This window comes from Tremella mesenterica, assembly GCF_000271645.1.
Source record: "Tremella mesenterica DSM 1558 unplaced genomic scaffold TREMEscaffold_6, whole genome shotgun sequence".
Lineage (NCBI taxonomy): Eukaryota > Fungi > Basidiomycota > Tremellomycetes > Tremellales > Tremellaceae > Tremella > Tremella mesenterica.
Genome location: NW_006711230.1, coordinates 456556 through 469746, shown reverse-complemented (window position 1 = coordinate 469746; position 13191 = coordinate 456556). Strand labels below are relative to the sequence as shown.

General features: G+C 46.0%; 4 protein-coding genes across 4 annotated transcripts; 2 read left to right on the top strand and 2 right to left on the bottom strand.

Annotated features, from left to right (window-relative positions):
- Positions 1-83: 83 nt before the first annotated feature.
- TREMEDRAFT_44257 (uncharacterized protein) lies at positions 84-2967 on the bottom strand. Its single transcript, XM_007004933.1, has 5 exons — positions 2221-2967; positions 2081-2171; positions 1353-2036; positions 683-1308; positions 84-582 (listed from the first exon to the last, which is right to left on the bottom strand). The coding sequence occupies exons 1-5, from the start codon at positions 2718-2720 to the stop codon at positions 393-395; spliced, it is 2091 nt and encodes a 696-aa protein (XP_007004995.1). The 5' UTR covers positions 2721-2967; the 3' UTR covers positions 84-392.
- A 1753-nt stretch (positions 2968-4720) lies between these two features.
- Positions 4721-6165, top strand: TREMEDRAFT_73998 (uncharacterized protein; the record flags this gene model as incomplete). The annotated part of the gene is made up of 3 exons (XM_007005166.1): positions 4721-5233; positions 5343-5440; positions 5567-6165. 3 exons carry the CDS (start codon positions 4721-4723, stop codon positions 6021-6023), a joined length of 1068 nt encoding a protein of 355 aa, XP_007005228.1. The 3' UTR covers positions 6024-6165.
- Positions 6166-6404: 239 nt separating this feature from the next.
- On the top strand, positions 6405-10745 carry TREMEDRAFT_62726 (uncharacterized protein; the record flags this gene model as incomplete). The annotated part of the gene is made up of 6 exons (XM_007005021.1): positions 6405-6840; positions 7042-7344; positions 7390-7725; positions 7770-8525; positions 8650-9491; positions 9696-10745. 6 exons carry the CDS (start codon positions 6405-6407, stop codon positions 10743-10745), a joined length of 3723 nt encoding a protein of 1240 aa, XP_007005083.1.
- Positions 10746-10937: 192 nt separating this feature from the next.
- Positions 10938-13151, bottom strand: TREMEDRAFT_39324 (uncharacterized protein). The gene is made up of 9 exons (XM_007004911.1): positions 13036-13151; positions 12942-12981; positions 12627-12889; positions 12519-12572; positions 12406-12466; positions 11970-12155; positions 11785-11827; positions 11494-11599; positions 10938-11253 (listed from the first exon to the last, which is right to left on the bottom strand). Exons 1-9 carry the CDS (start codon positions 13096-13098, stop codon positions 11248-11250), a joined length of 822 nt encoding a protein of 273 aa, XP_007004973.1. The 5' UTR covers positions 13099-13151; the 3' UTR covers positions 10938-11247.
- Between the last annotated feature and the right edge of the window lie 40 nt (positions 13152-13191).

Genomic DNA, 13191 nt, shown 5'->3' with positions numbered 1-13191 from the left:
CATTGTACCAGTAGTAACGCCACTCAACCATATTTATGAGATAAGCTACAGTAGTGAATCAGAGGTTCAACATGCACATATATCATTCAATCACAAAAGTTGCATTAACGCTCCAGGCGGTTTCTTAATAGTATTCCAAATTATCACCCTTGGGGTTTTACAAGGGTTATCAGCAGTATGACCAAATTCCTATCTACCTTCTCTTCCTTCCATACCATACCATGCACTGTCTTCTGTCCTTTTTACTCGTATATCCACAACGATACCAGGAGACGATAAACTTTGAGGTGGAGTGGTCAGGAGGTAGAGTAGAAGGCAGAAAATATGTTTGTAGGTGTTATGGTAGGTCGAACGATTAGATTCGTCTTTGATCGATTGAGATCCAATGATCTTTAGAAGTTCGCAGCTACCAATTCTTCTGCCGAAGCTATGACTTCATCCACCGTCATGGTTTGTTTTCCATATCGTAAATCCAACACATCGGCAATTTCGTCACATGCACGAAGCAACATATCGATATCGTTTTTCGTGTGCGATGCAGAAAGACAGAATCGGACTCTGGATGAGATAAGAGGAGTGGCTCTGACAATTAGCCATGGGATAATAAATAGCAAAGAGAAGTCCGCGTGTGATGTGAATTGGATATTGAGGAAAGGAAGCAGAGAGAATGAAGAGAACTCACGGATAAGCAACCACAACCACTACTATTGGCGTTTTCTCCACACCGATACGTTTCAACATCATCTGAGAGAAATATGGCATTTTACCAGGTGAGAAAACCAAAAGAGGGATTATAGGAGAATCACGATGACCATAAACTATAAAACCAAGTTTTCTCAACCCAGAAGAAAGGTAACGTGAATTAAAAGCTAATCTTCGTAATCTTTCCCTACCTTCCGTACCGTTCAAAAGTGTGGTAGGGAGTGTCAGCCATGTTGGTAAACTTGAAGCTGGTGCTGGACCATAGACCGCATGTCGAGAGACGATTGATACGGAATCGGATTCTTCTTCTGCTGGTGATGCTAATGGTGGGGCTATACCCATTATAGATCCCATTGAAGCGATGATTTGAGTGAGAACGGCAGGTGACATACTCTCGGCGTAACACATGGCGTGGGAACGTACTCGAAGTCGATCGATGAGTTCTTTAGAACCGGCAATGTAACCTCCTGCGGCACCGAAGGATTTGGTAAAAGTTCCCATCAAAACGTCGACTTCACGGGAATCGATACCGAAGTAATCACAAACACCACGACCGTTAGGTCCTATAGCCCCTATAGAATGAGCCTCGTCGACGTAGAGGTAAAACTGATGATCAGTATAATCAGGGTGTGGAACGGAGGAAGACTGACCTTGTATCGACGTCTCAACTCTATTAATTGAGGTAAATTGACCAAACTTCCTTCCATGGAATACAACCCCTCCACAATGATCAAAATCTTCTTCCAAGGTCGATGAGTTCTAGGTTGTCCTTGAGAGATACATTCCCTCAACAACTTTTCCAAAGATTTCATATCGTTATGTTTGAACATTCGGATGCTAGCGCCCGACAATCGAACTCCAAATCGAATCGAAGCGTGGTTCAATTCGTCCGAAATGACCAAACATCCTTTTCCGACAAGAGCTGGGATAGTAGTTGAGTTGGTCGCAAACCCTTGAGAAATGACCATTGCCGCTTCGGCACCAACGAAACGGGCAACGAGTTTCTCGGTTTGTTGGTGAAGATCAAGGGTCGACGCGTCTAATCGGAAACCAGCACTGGAAATTCCGTAGCGTTTGATGGCCACTTCGACAGCATCTGCACAACCACCACTGGAGGAAGCGAAACCAAGGTAGTTGTAAGATGAAACGTTCAGAGCTCGCGTTTTCCCACCAGTGTATTGGAACGTATCTTGTTCATCGTTGGAATAACGATCGTAGACCACTATCGATCGACCAGCCACGCCAGTGACAGGTCGTGAAAAGATATCATCGATACGTTTCTTCAATCGACGAGTGTAGAATGAATCAAAGTCAGAGTTCAAAGCAGCGTAGCCCTAGAAGTGTAAGCGTTGTTGTCGATGTAACTTCAAACACGTACATTGTGGGACATGAGATGAGCATAATGCGCAGGGAAGAATCTCTTTCCGAAGAAATCACGAATATGACCCAAAACGATGAACATCAAATAACTTATTTGTCAGCCACACGATCATATAAGTCTATGATGGTGACACTCACCTGATGTATGTGGTCAATAATACATAGTATGGAGGTTGTATCTCCACCATGGGATGAATAGGTTCATCAGGATTCCATTGACTTGTCCAGCGCCAATTGGGATTATTATCATGACCAAATTCACTATGCTTGAACGTGGATTTGATGTTTACAAATGGTTTATCGAGATAATCTTTGTACAACTGAGCTACATCTTCAGCAGAGGGATGTCGGGTCGAGCTGATGGAACTGGCATAACTGCTGATGGTCGATTGGTCGGATAGATCAAAGTCATCGTCAAAAGGTGAAAACCCTTCATTTGACACTGCGAAATGATGTGAGACTGCCGAAGTGGGTCGAGGACGAGATAGAACATTGATGAGTGATGTTCGCGCTGATTTTTGCTCGGACCCAGAGGGAGAGGGAGTTGATTTAGAGTTAAAAAATGCAGAACGGGCAGAGGGTGTGATGGATGGTGTAGTGGATGACATGGCCGTCGAGCGTCTAGATGATTTACCCATCTTTAACGTGTTGCACGATTCAATGGCTGAGTAGCTTTTGGCGCTTCAAGATGGTGAGAGCGACAATACAAACAAGGAATGACCAGAACGGTCAGAAGTGTGTGAGTCGGGGTGAAGATCGTCGATCTTGTTCTGGGACTGGATTGGACGTTAACGCGTGGTCCCGTGCTCTGATAAGGAAGGATATTATAAGTATACGGGTAGAGAAGAACGTCTCATCTACCAAGTATAGAAGGGGGGAGAGTGTGTGAGAAAAGAGAGAGAGAGATGGATGGATGGAGGAGAGAGTGAGAAAGTCTAGGTGTAAGATTTAGGTAGGTGCTCGTGCCCCCCCCCGTTCAGAAGATGTCCGTTCCCCTTGTCCCCTTGCCCCTTTGCCCCCTTGCTTACTCCGGCCGCCGTTTTTAGTCAAGTCCGTCTACCCAACTATACTAATCCCTATTAGGAAATTCAAGGCACGCGTCTCCCCCTTCCCTTTTGCAGCCGACGTCTCCCATCCACTTCCACTTCCCCCTCTCCCTACCCCGAGCTCCCCCCATGTCCCCCACTTTGTTTGCATGCAGTAAGCAAAACTCTCTCGGCATACATACCACTGACTGTAGTATACAACCACCTCACTGCATTCATCCATCCTCGACGTCGTGCATGTGAATGGGGGTTCTTTTCAAGGTCAATCACCTCTCTGCAATGCATGCAGTCCATGCAATTTCGACTTGATCATCAAGATTCGGACAATAATCTTATGAGGATGAATCAGCATTTTGTTTGGAGATTGTTGATGGTTCATGGTTCAGACCCTGCTGACAAACAGAACAGAAGCCTCGTGGCCTCGTGGCCTGTGGATTAGATCGTCTATATCTAGCCGGTAGACCGACAAGAAGACACACAATCCCATACGAGGATCTTTGTTCTCAAGATACGACTTCTGAGGGATACGAGCATACGGTGACTGTCTTACATTATGATGCTCGCAAACGACGCCGTACGCTGATCGCCGGTATCACATTTAGCGAAGTCTCTTCCTTATCGACGTGCTTTCTTGCGATCTTGTGATCCTGTAGGCCCGTGAGGCCTGTGAAGGCTGAGGACGACTTTCATCGTGAATACAGCTATTCTTAGCAAGACCGTCGAGAATTCGGAGTAAGGTCGTCATCTTCTCCTTCCACTGGCCAGAATAGACCAGTACATCCATGCATGACAAGCTCACTGATCACTGATTTGTCAGCTTGGCATGACAGACAATACGATACGGTACATCAACCGCCTTGGCGTCACCATGGTGTCATTGTTCTTCATCAGACGATCAACGATCTACTCGTGACAGTACATGTCTTTCGGAACACCTACAACATCGAAGGTACCATCTCCACTCGTTCCCTCGTTCTCTCGTTCGCCCGGCCCCCTACCAGACTTCGACACGTTGGATATTCGTGACCGAACCGTTTAATGAAATCACCGAATGCTAAGAACTGATGTACGCCGATCCGAATGACAATGAAACCGAAGATGTTTAATACAGGCTAGAAAGACCAGTGGCCGGCGGCTTCGCGATGATCGATGAAGTACTGTACGGGTAGTACGAGCTCTCTGCGCGCTCCACTGTATCCACGGTACGATGGACGAGGTACGCGTCAAATACTGTACAAAATCAAATGTCAGTTATCAGATTTTTTCTCATGGTCAATCAGTGATCAGTGAAGATCTTGAATGTCGCGATATGGTGCTTCACCGACATTGTCATTTTTACCTCCACACCCCGTCTCACTTCTGCCCTGTGAATCTGGGATACCGACATCACGAAAGGGGATGTCCCTACGATGGAGGTATATAAGGTGAGTGTAGATCCCCTTTGGACTCTACGCCCCCTTTTCCCCCACTCACTCCTCTTGTCAAATTTACTCACACTTATCTATCATCGCTCCTCTTTTCCTACTTTCTTTCCTTCACACCGATAACAGATCACTTATCGCCAAGACCAAAAATCACAGACTATTCTCGATATGCGAGTGATTACTCTCTGTGTCTCAGCTCTACAAGTCCTATTACTCTCTCAAGCCGCTCCAGTCACTCTCCCGAACACTTTACTCCCCGATGGTTATCCTAACCCATCTCCCGCCCAATTGAAAGCCATCGAACAACAAGCCCTGGGTACTCTGTCCAATCGTACACTCCCTGCCACTTTACACAACCAAGAATCACTCAACAACTTCCGTATAATCAACTTTAACGAATATTTTGAAGCTGTATTTTTCGCTCAATTCTTACACAACGTCACCAACAATGTGACGGGTTTCGAAGTACCTCATACGATCGATAGGGATATCCTCATCGCGGAATTATCGGCAGCTCAGGCGCAAGAGGAATTACACACTATCAACGCGATTCATGCTTTGCAACATTATGGAGCAAACCCTATTCAACCTTGTAAAGTGTACAAATTTCCCGTTAATAATTTCCAACAAGGTGTTCTGTTCGCCATGACTTGGACTAGTCTTGTCATGTCCACTCTTCAGGTAAGTTTATCGGATCGATCTGGTCTTATCGTCATCGGTCTCGTTCCACTACTCGTCCATCGAGGGTACCGATCTGATCTCACTGCTCGATCTTTAGATTGACGATCAGGACATCATCCAAGATTTTGCTGAAAATGGCGATGCTCCATTCACAGCGACGATCGCCTCCACCTTGGGACAAGAAGGTGCACAGGCTGGATACTACAGGTAAGTCATTTTTTCATATAATACCTTCCTCCTATGATATCATTCTCTCGTACTCTCGCCGATCTTTCTCTGCAGATCTAATGTGAAAATCTTGAAGTCACCTAAGAGATCTTGCTCATAGTTTAGACTGCTTCTAGGCCGAACTCCAAACTCTCTTCCATTCCTCACTCGTTCCATCCGTTCATTCGCATTCTCTATCCTCAACCAATTCATAGACTTTTCCACTTGTCCCAACGTAAACGAAATCACCATCCCTCTTTTCAAACATATCACCGTACTCGATACTCCAGGTCCCGTTGACAATCCCGCCATTCGTTTTGCAGTCAACACGGCCGACGTCGTCACTGGCAAAACCTACTATGTAGTGTACATAAACCAACAAAACTTACCAGTAGTGGTGCCCGCGGTTCACAAGTCGGATCAAGGTGGTACTACAGTCTTCACGGGTGCGTGGCCATACACGGAACATCTGATGAATGGTCTCACCATTACTATCATCAGTGACAACGCTGGTCCATATGCGGACGCGCAAGCTGCGGCGGATGAAGCTATCTTCGCTCCTGGGTTGATCATTGTCAATTGATCAGGCGCTTCAATGGTGTGAACATAAGTAGAGAAGGGAGATGTGATATGGCGGTTAAGTATATAAGTATGCGACTCTTTGGTGTATAAACGAAAAGTAAGAGTAGACATGCCGTTGACATGCAGGTAACCTGGTAAAGTGGCGAAAAGTGAAAGTGGCACATTTTCTCGTTGACTGATCGAAGCGAAGCATCCTTTGACGTCGGTCGTCAGGGATTTCACTCGTAGAAAATCAGTCACGTTGACTAACATTCCACCTCTGACTCGTTAACTCCTAACAACGTCAACACTCTCTCTTCTCTTTTCCTTGTTCAATCTCTTCCCCACTCCTGATACTCATCCTCATCCCTTCACACTCTGACACCACCCCAGTATCACAATCATGACCAAAGACCTCTTGCACAGATTGAATCCCTTCAACAGACCTTCCTCCGCTCACTCACATCATTCTAAACGTCCCACTTCTTCCCTCTCCGGTATCGTCTCAGCTCAACAGAGCATTCAAGAAGAACCTCCCCTCCTAGATAGGACTTACACCACTCCAGTTCCACCTGCTTCGCCCAAACATCAGAGAACTCCTTCTATCCTTCGATCGTTAGCACACCATCCCTCTCTAGCAGCACTCAAGAACAGGTCTCGTAAACGTCGTTCGAAGATAAGACCGTCATTACCGTTGGGTGAAGTTTCTACTAATGGGCCGCAACTTGATACTGGTTCATTGGGACGTTCCAACTCTTTGAAGAAGTTTAGGAGGGGTAGTCTGAAAGGAAGTAGAAGTATTCCTTCTGATATGAGGTTGACTGGTAGCGGGACGACTCGTGAGATTTTTTCTTCTCCACTTCCTCTCTCCCTCTCCTTGTTCATCTATGTGTCCACTTTCTTAGTTACTTTCTCACCACCTGTCCGTCTCCGACCTCTGCTCTTGCCATCTTTGGAGGGCATTGAGTGAGATAAAAACATTTGAGAATCTGGGACTTCGACAAGCCGTTGGTATTTTGATTATGACTAACATGAAATAGACTACGAGCAAGAGGAAGACATACCACCTTTACCTTCCCCAACCCCTCTCCAAAGATCAATCATCGGAGCTTCCCGTCGAGCACAACATGTCCACACTCCCGACCATCATTCAACTCACGCCTCAGTCTATCTCACAACGACACCCGCAGAGCTCCAGGTTGTCACTCCCGATAGCGTTAGGGTGAGACGTATGCGATTTGAGATCGAATTGGAGTCTCCTCGGAAGAGAGGAATGAGTACATCAGCGGTAGAGACAACATCTCCTCCAAAGACTCTCAGAATTCCAGGATCCCCGCATACTCGTAAGCTCTTCTTTGTTGTGTCTGGATGCGTCGTTTGACATGTAGGGCACTTGTCCACCCCTGCATCTCCCTCTCATCCATTCATGACCTCCTCTACCAACTCGTCCCCTCCTCGTCTCCTCGCTCCTAGTACCCAACAGCACCCTCATCCTGTCCCCCTTGCCAGACATCTGAGCCCCTATGGTAACAACGGTTCATACTTCGACGACGAATTCGAGCCATCGACGGACTACCGTCATCGTCGTGAAACAAGTATAGATAGCGATGATGGTCTCAGTATCATGGTACCTCAAGAAGAACTCCCCGTTGGTACCCCTGGTGGTCGGACGGATGATCTACGCAGAGGAGCTTTCATCGATGGAGCCAAACATGAGAAAGGTGGTAAGTCGCCCTGTCATTGACACAGAGACTGTGCTTATCAATAGCTATTCGTTTCTTCTCAAGAGACATGTACTCCCCAGAAGGTCTCGACTCTTCATTCACCTCTTCTCCCTCCTCAAGCGACACTCATTCGCCCGGACATACGAAAACACCATCGACCACGAGCAAAATCGATAAACGTGCCAGTTCACCATTCGAAGTCAAGCTTACTCCGATGGTCACTAAGCGTATGTCTCTAGACGCTTTTGGAGCCTCCTCACCGGAGATATCGGATTTCGTTGGTGGGCAAGCGGAAGAGTTGGTAGATGAACCAACCGATGATCTCACTCCAGCAATGGATGGTGGAGCAGAAGTTTTATTCCACACCACAACTCTGTCGACGATCGATGAATCGCCTCTATCTGCTCAATCAGCACAGCAGGAAGGAACAGAATGGTCGAGTGAGACGGACAGTCCGAGTGAACAGACTAGATCTCACACCCCATCATCCCGACCCGTTCTAGGAGCGCACGGTTTACCTCTGCCACACCGACGACCATATGTGGAACGTAAGCATTCTTCCGCACCTCCTATGGGCATCTCTCAAGCGCTGCTGGAGGCTCATGCGGATTATACGAAAGCGCTTCAGAGAGAGATTAAAGCCGGAGAGGATGTGGTAGAGGAGTTGCAAGCTGAGTCAAGGCAGTTGCGTGATGCTTTGGAAGAGGAGAGTGAGGAGAAAAGGACACTCATGATTGAGCTCAATGAGAAAACGAGACTTCTCTCGAAAGCTCAGGAGGATCTTGTCACGAGTTCTGAAGGTGGGTCCATCAGTCCTTCCACTCATCGAACGTCGCTTTTCTCTTCGACCTTGTTCATTGTCGACTTGACCTCGCCTCTCAACTGCGTAATCCACAGTATCTGGAAGCGAAGCTGATCTCACAGAGTTGTCTTCGTCACGTCGCATTTTAGCAGAGAACGAAGAGTTCCTAACCAGTCTCCAAATTGCTCATGATTTCCTAGCCACTCAAGTCACCTCACTGGCCGAGGAAAACACCCGACTATCCACTGCGCAAAAACGCGAAGCAGCCTCTTTACGGGCGGCACATACGGTGCAATTCGAACTCGGCAAAGAGCTGGGCACACTTCGATCGCAACATCAATTGGTCAGTCGTCAACTTTCCGATTCCAAACTTGCCAACGAGCAACTACGAGCTAAATTGGCGGAGGCGGACCGGCGTTTGGAAAGTACGGCGGATGAGTACGCTCAACATCTTGGATTGTACGATGCGGACTTGCAGAGATGGCGCTCCCGGGCTATAGAACACGAAGATCGTACCTATGATTTACAACAAGAACTCGATCAGAGTGAAGAAAGGCAAAAGTCGATCGAAACGGCTCTCAAAGCCGCGAATGATGCCAATGCTTTATTGAGTCAAGACCTGAAAGATAAAGAGGGCACCATAGTTGCTCTTGAAGATGAATTGAGGAGAGGCGATGAGGAACGTGAGGAAATGAGGAAGAACGAGGGGGAACTGAGGAATTCCCAGGAAAGAGTGGCCGAGCTGGAAGAAGCGAATACAGCGCTGAAAGATAAGCTCAGGACTGTGACTTTTGGAAAGGATGAAGAAAGCGCTTTGGCCCAAAGACAGATAATGGAGTTGGAGGAAAGGCTGGCGGAGATGATCGCGGACCTGCAAGAGAAAGAAGATAGGTTCGAGGAGGTACAAGAGGGTCTGAGGGTTTTAAGAGGGGATCAGATGATGTGGGAGGAAGAACGGGCAGAGGTGAGTCCTGGTTGAATTGCTTTTTCTCCGTCTCATTCTATTCTGTTGCCCCTTCTTTTCCTTCTATTTGATGTGTTCCTTGGTAAAGGTTTGGCATTGACTCACTATCTTTCTTCGCAAGATTGAGACTTCTGTGCCGTCGGCGACGGGTGGGTGGGGGGTTATGGCGAGTTCGATGGTAGATCATAGATGCTCACGTCATAGCTCTGCGACGCTCTGGAGAGAAGGTCTGAAGATTTATCCCAACTCTCCGATCTTCAATCCAAAATCTCTTCTTTAGAAAACCAACTTCTCTCCGCTCAACAAGAGATCTCTTCCCTCCAATCTGAAACCATCAATACCCGTCACCATCTCTCTCAATCAAGCTCTACCGTCCACTCGCAACTTTCAGAAATTCATTCTCTCCGCGCTATAGCCGAAGAAGCTCAAGAGACTTCTCTCAAAACTTCACGTCTCCACAATCGTGCCACTGTCGAAATCTCTTCTCTTACTCAACAACTTGCCGATCTTCGAAATCAACTTCAAGATCAACAACGTTTCACACGAGAGTCAATCACTCGGGCAGAGATGGAACATGCGCGTGCTGAAGATCTGGGTTCTCGATTATCCACATATTTATCAGAAGTTGATCGACTCACACTTTCCGAAGCTTCCCTCCGATCGGAAATATCTCAATTGAAACAAGAATCCTCAGGAGAGAATATGAGAATGATGGAATTAGAGAAGAGATGTAGAAAGTTGGAAGATGATAAAGAACTTTTAAATGTTGCTTTGGATAGTAAACAAACGGAATTGGTCTTACTTCAACGTTCTAAAGGTGGTAATTCCACACCACAAAATTCACATTCTTCTCATCCTTCTCATACTTCACATTCTTCTCATCCTTCTCATACTTCACAATCGTCATACGGTCCACAAACATCACAGGGTTCTCAAGGAAGTACAACGAGAAAAATCCAACATCCTTATTCTTCAATGTCTTCGATACCCACTTCGACAATCAACCAAAATCAAAGACAAATGGAAACTCCCGTTCCTGTCCGAGGATCGACAGCGGTTTTAGGAGGAAGAGGAAGTGTAACACCGAAACCTTTAGGTCAAAGTACTAAACATAATCAGACACCCACGGGTAAGACAACGAAGATGAAAGAACATAAAGTTGTCAAAAGAAGTAGTTTACCTGTTTTGGTAAAGAAACAATCGACAGTAGGGATGAAGAAAGTTTCTTTGGTTAGGGAACAAGATGGATTCTAATCACTTTGTTCGCCCTTCCTCCCTTCCCCCTTTTTCTTTGCTTATCCTACTATCGATCAGAATGAAATTAGGGGTGATACCGCGTGCTGGGTACAGATGGTACAAGTTACACGAGTACGAATACAAGATTGGTTTCGATAAAAAGGACTTTTTTGAACTTTTGGTTTTTGTTTCTGTCTGTGTGAACCGTGTGAATTTTTTTATTCTTTCTATGCATTTTACTGTATGATGGTAGTCTAAAATAATGATAATCTAACCTAAACATTTTAGATCCTTTGTCTTATCTATTCAAAACGTCCGTGTCCCAACATCTCCCCCCTTCCCCTTCCCCTTGTACCTCATTTTTCGCTCTTGCCGCATGCCGCATGTCTCGAGCCGCAAGAAATCCCTTTCTGTTCGAGAAGATTGAAGATGATCGCAAGTCGGATATTCAAGCTAGCCTATGTAGCTAGGTACGGTACACAGCAAAATTGCGAAATGGTGATGAGATGATGACAATTTTTCATTCCTTGGTTATATCAACAACATAAAAATTCAACTAGCCACAATGATCGCCCTCCAAAAAAGCTCCATGCGAGAAGAATCCCAAGAATCACATGGGAAATAAGATGGAAAAGGATGAGATGAATTAATTTTGAAAATCGAGAGGTTTTGAGCATTCCACTCAAAGACTAAAAATAGGATCTAAACGACAATCTGTGAAATGATATCTACCCCACACCGGCGATGGACTTCGCGGTGGACTTACGGGAAGGATAGGGGTTGAGATACCGCTCTTTCCTCCTGGACCGAAAGATGAAGGAGGTGGAACATCTCCTTGATCTCCACCGGGGACGAATGACATGATGTAAGCGCTGAAGTGTTAGTGTGTGACTTGATTAGTGATGTAACGAGTCATCAGAGTGGTGTGAATGAAATGACTCGAGGAAATGATGAGTGGGGTGAATACAGAAAGAGGGTGGGGTTTGAGGGAGAAGTCAGGAGAAAGGAAGGTTATAGTGATGTAGGGAAAGATGGGTAGAAGTCGGACGTGACGTACTTGAAGAAATGCCTCCAGGAAGCCTTCGAGGGTGTGAAATGTCCTTTGTAAATCAGCCAAATCTTATTCTCGATTAGAGGATTGCGTATGATGTACAAGGAAGAGTGTGTGTACATCCAAGGGATTAAAATCCCAGTAAGAAATAAGGGTGAGTTAGCGAATTCAGGGAAAACAATAACACTTACCACCTTCGTGATATTCCACACGAGCATTTTCACATTGAGCAATAAGACCCCTACTCCTTTCTTCAGTAACGATGACGTCGTTCTTTCCTATCACATGAAGTGTTGATAAATGAGCCGGTAGAGGGAACCAAGGGTAGAAATTCGGGTTGGTGGTGTTGGGAAAAAATCCACCGACGCATATGATGACTTTTTTCTTTGTCAGCTCGAAAGTCCTTGTTTTCTCCGTGTTCTCCGTTTCATCCCACCTGTCCAAAGGCCCCAGTTACATTCTCTCTCGAACATGAAAAATGGACTCGATCGGAAGTTCTATGTCATGAACTCTTGAAATCCAGGAGAAATAAGGGTGATCAGACGCTCGACCAGGAACCGATTGTGTTTGATGAAGTGGGAAAGGAGGGGAAAGATTGGGGCCGTGATAACCGGTCCGTTTACTCACATTTGAAGGGAGGAATTCGGGGTTCGCTCGGCCAACTCGGGTCAAGATTGGGTTTCTCGAGCTTTATCCGTCAGTTTTAGAAGTCAAGGGATGAAAGAAAGAGAGAGACTCACTAAAGCAGCAAGTAGTGCAGCCATGCACCCTCCTTGTGAAAATCCCATGGCACCCTATAGAAAAGCATGAGCACTTGAGCTAGTCAAAGGGAAAAGGCCCGAACTCACGTCGAAGGGACCATGACGGACTAAAAAGTCGTGCATGTAAGCCATCGTTTCTGGTATTTCTGAAAAGTCAGATAGACTAGAATATGGAAGAGGAGAAAACATACCCAAGAGGGATGATCGATCTCTGGACAGGAACCATGCTCGAGGTGTCGTCTCAGGTGTTTGAGCATCTTCGTCGGTGGTAGCGTCTGAACCGAAAGACGCCGTACTCTGAGCCCATGGCATGTCGGCTTTCTTCACGACCACCGGTGGTTCGCAGAAAACTGTCAGATTTAGTAAGGATAAGAGACAAGCTGATGGATTGAAAAGACCAACCAAATTCAACCTCTTTGCATGTCTTCCGAATCGCACCTAACTAATTCTCTGTCAGCTCCGACATTCTGAAGACGAACATGATGGTGGGACTGACCTGCTTTGAATAGATATGAGCGTTCTGAGTGAAACCGCAGAGTGCCAGCACTCGCATGACCATGATGAGGAAGTAAGAAAACAAAGTACAACAAAGAAATGGTTGACTTTTAAAATCTTTTCTCATAACATTTTTTACCGGAGAAATCAGAATTGC

Bases quoted from the DNA above. Each gene is read 5' to 3' on its own strand.
- TREMEDRAFT_39324 (XM_007004911.1), bottom strand. From the start codon at position 13,098: ATGGTCATGCGAGTGCTGGCACTCTGCGGTTTCACTCAGAACGCTCAT. The intron at 12,982-13,035 runs GTCAGTCCCACC...ACAGAGAATTAG, and splicing joins CTCATATCTATTCAAAGCAG to TTAGGTGCGATTCGGAAGAC. The intron at 12,890-12,941 runs GTTGGTCTTTTC...TAAATCTGACAG, and splicing joins ATGCAAAGAGGTTGAATTTG to TTTTCTGCGAACCACCGGTG.
- TREMEDRAFT_44257 (XM_007004933.1), bottom strand. From the start codon at position 2,720: ATGGGTAAATCATCTAGACGCTCGACGGCCATGTCATCCACTACACCA. The intron at 2,037-2,080 runs GTACGTGTTTGA...TTACACTTCTAG, and splicing joins CTCATCTCATGTCCCACAAT to GGCTACGCTGCTTTGAACTC. The intron at 583-682 runs GTGAGTTCTCTT...GCTAATTGTCAG, and splicing joins GTGGTTGTGGTTGCTTATCC to AGCCACTCCTCTTATCTCAT.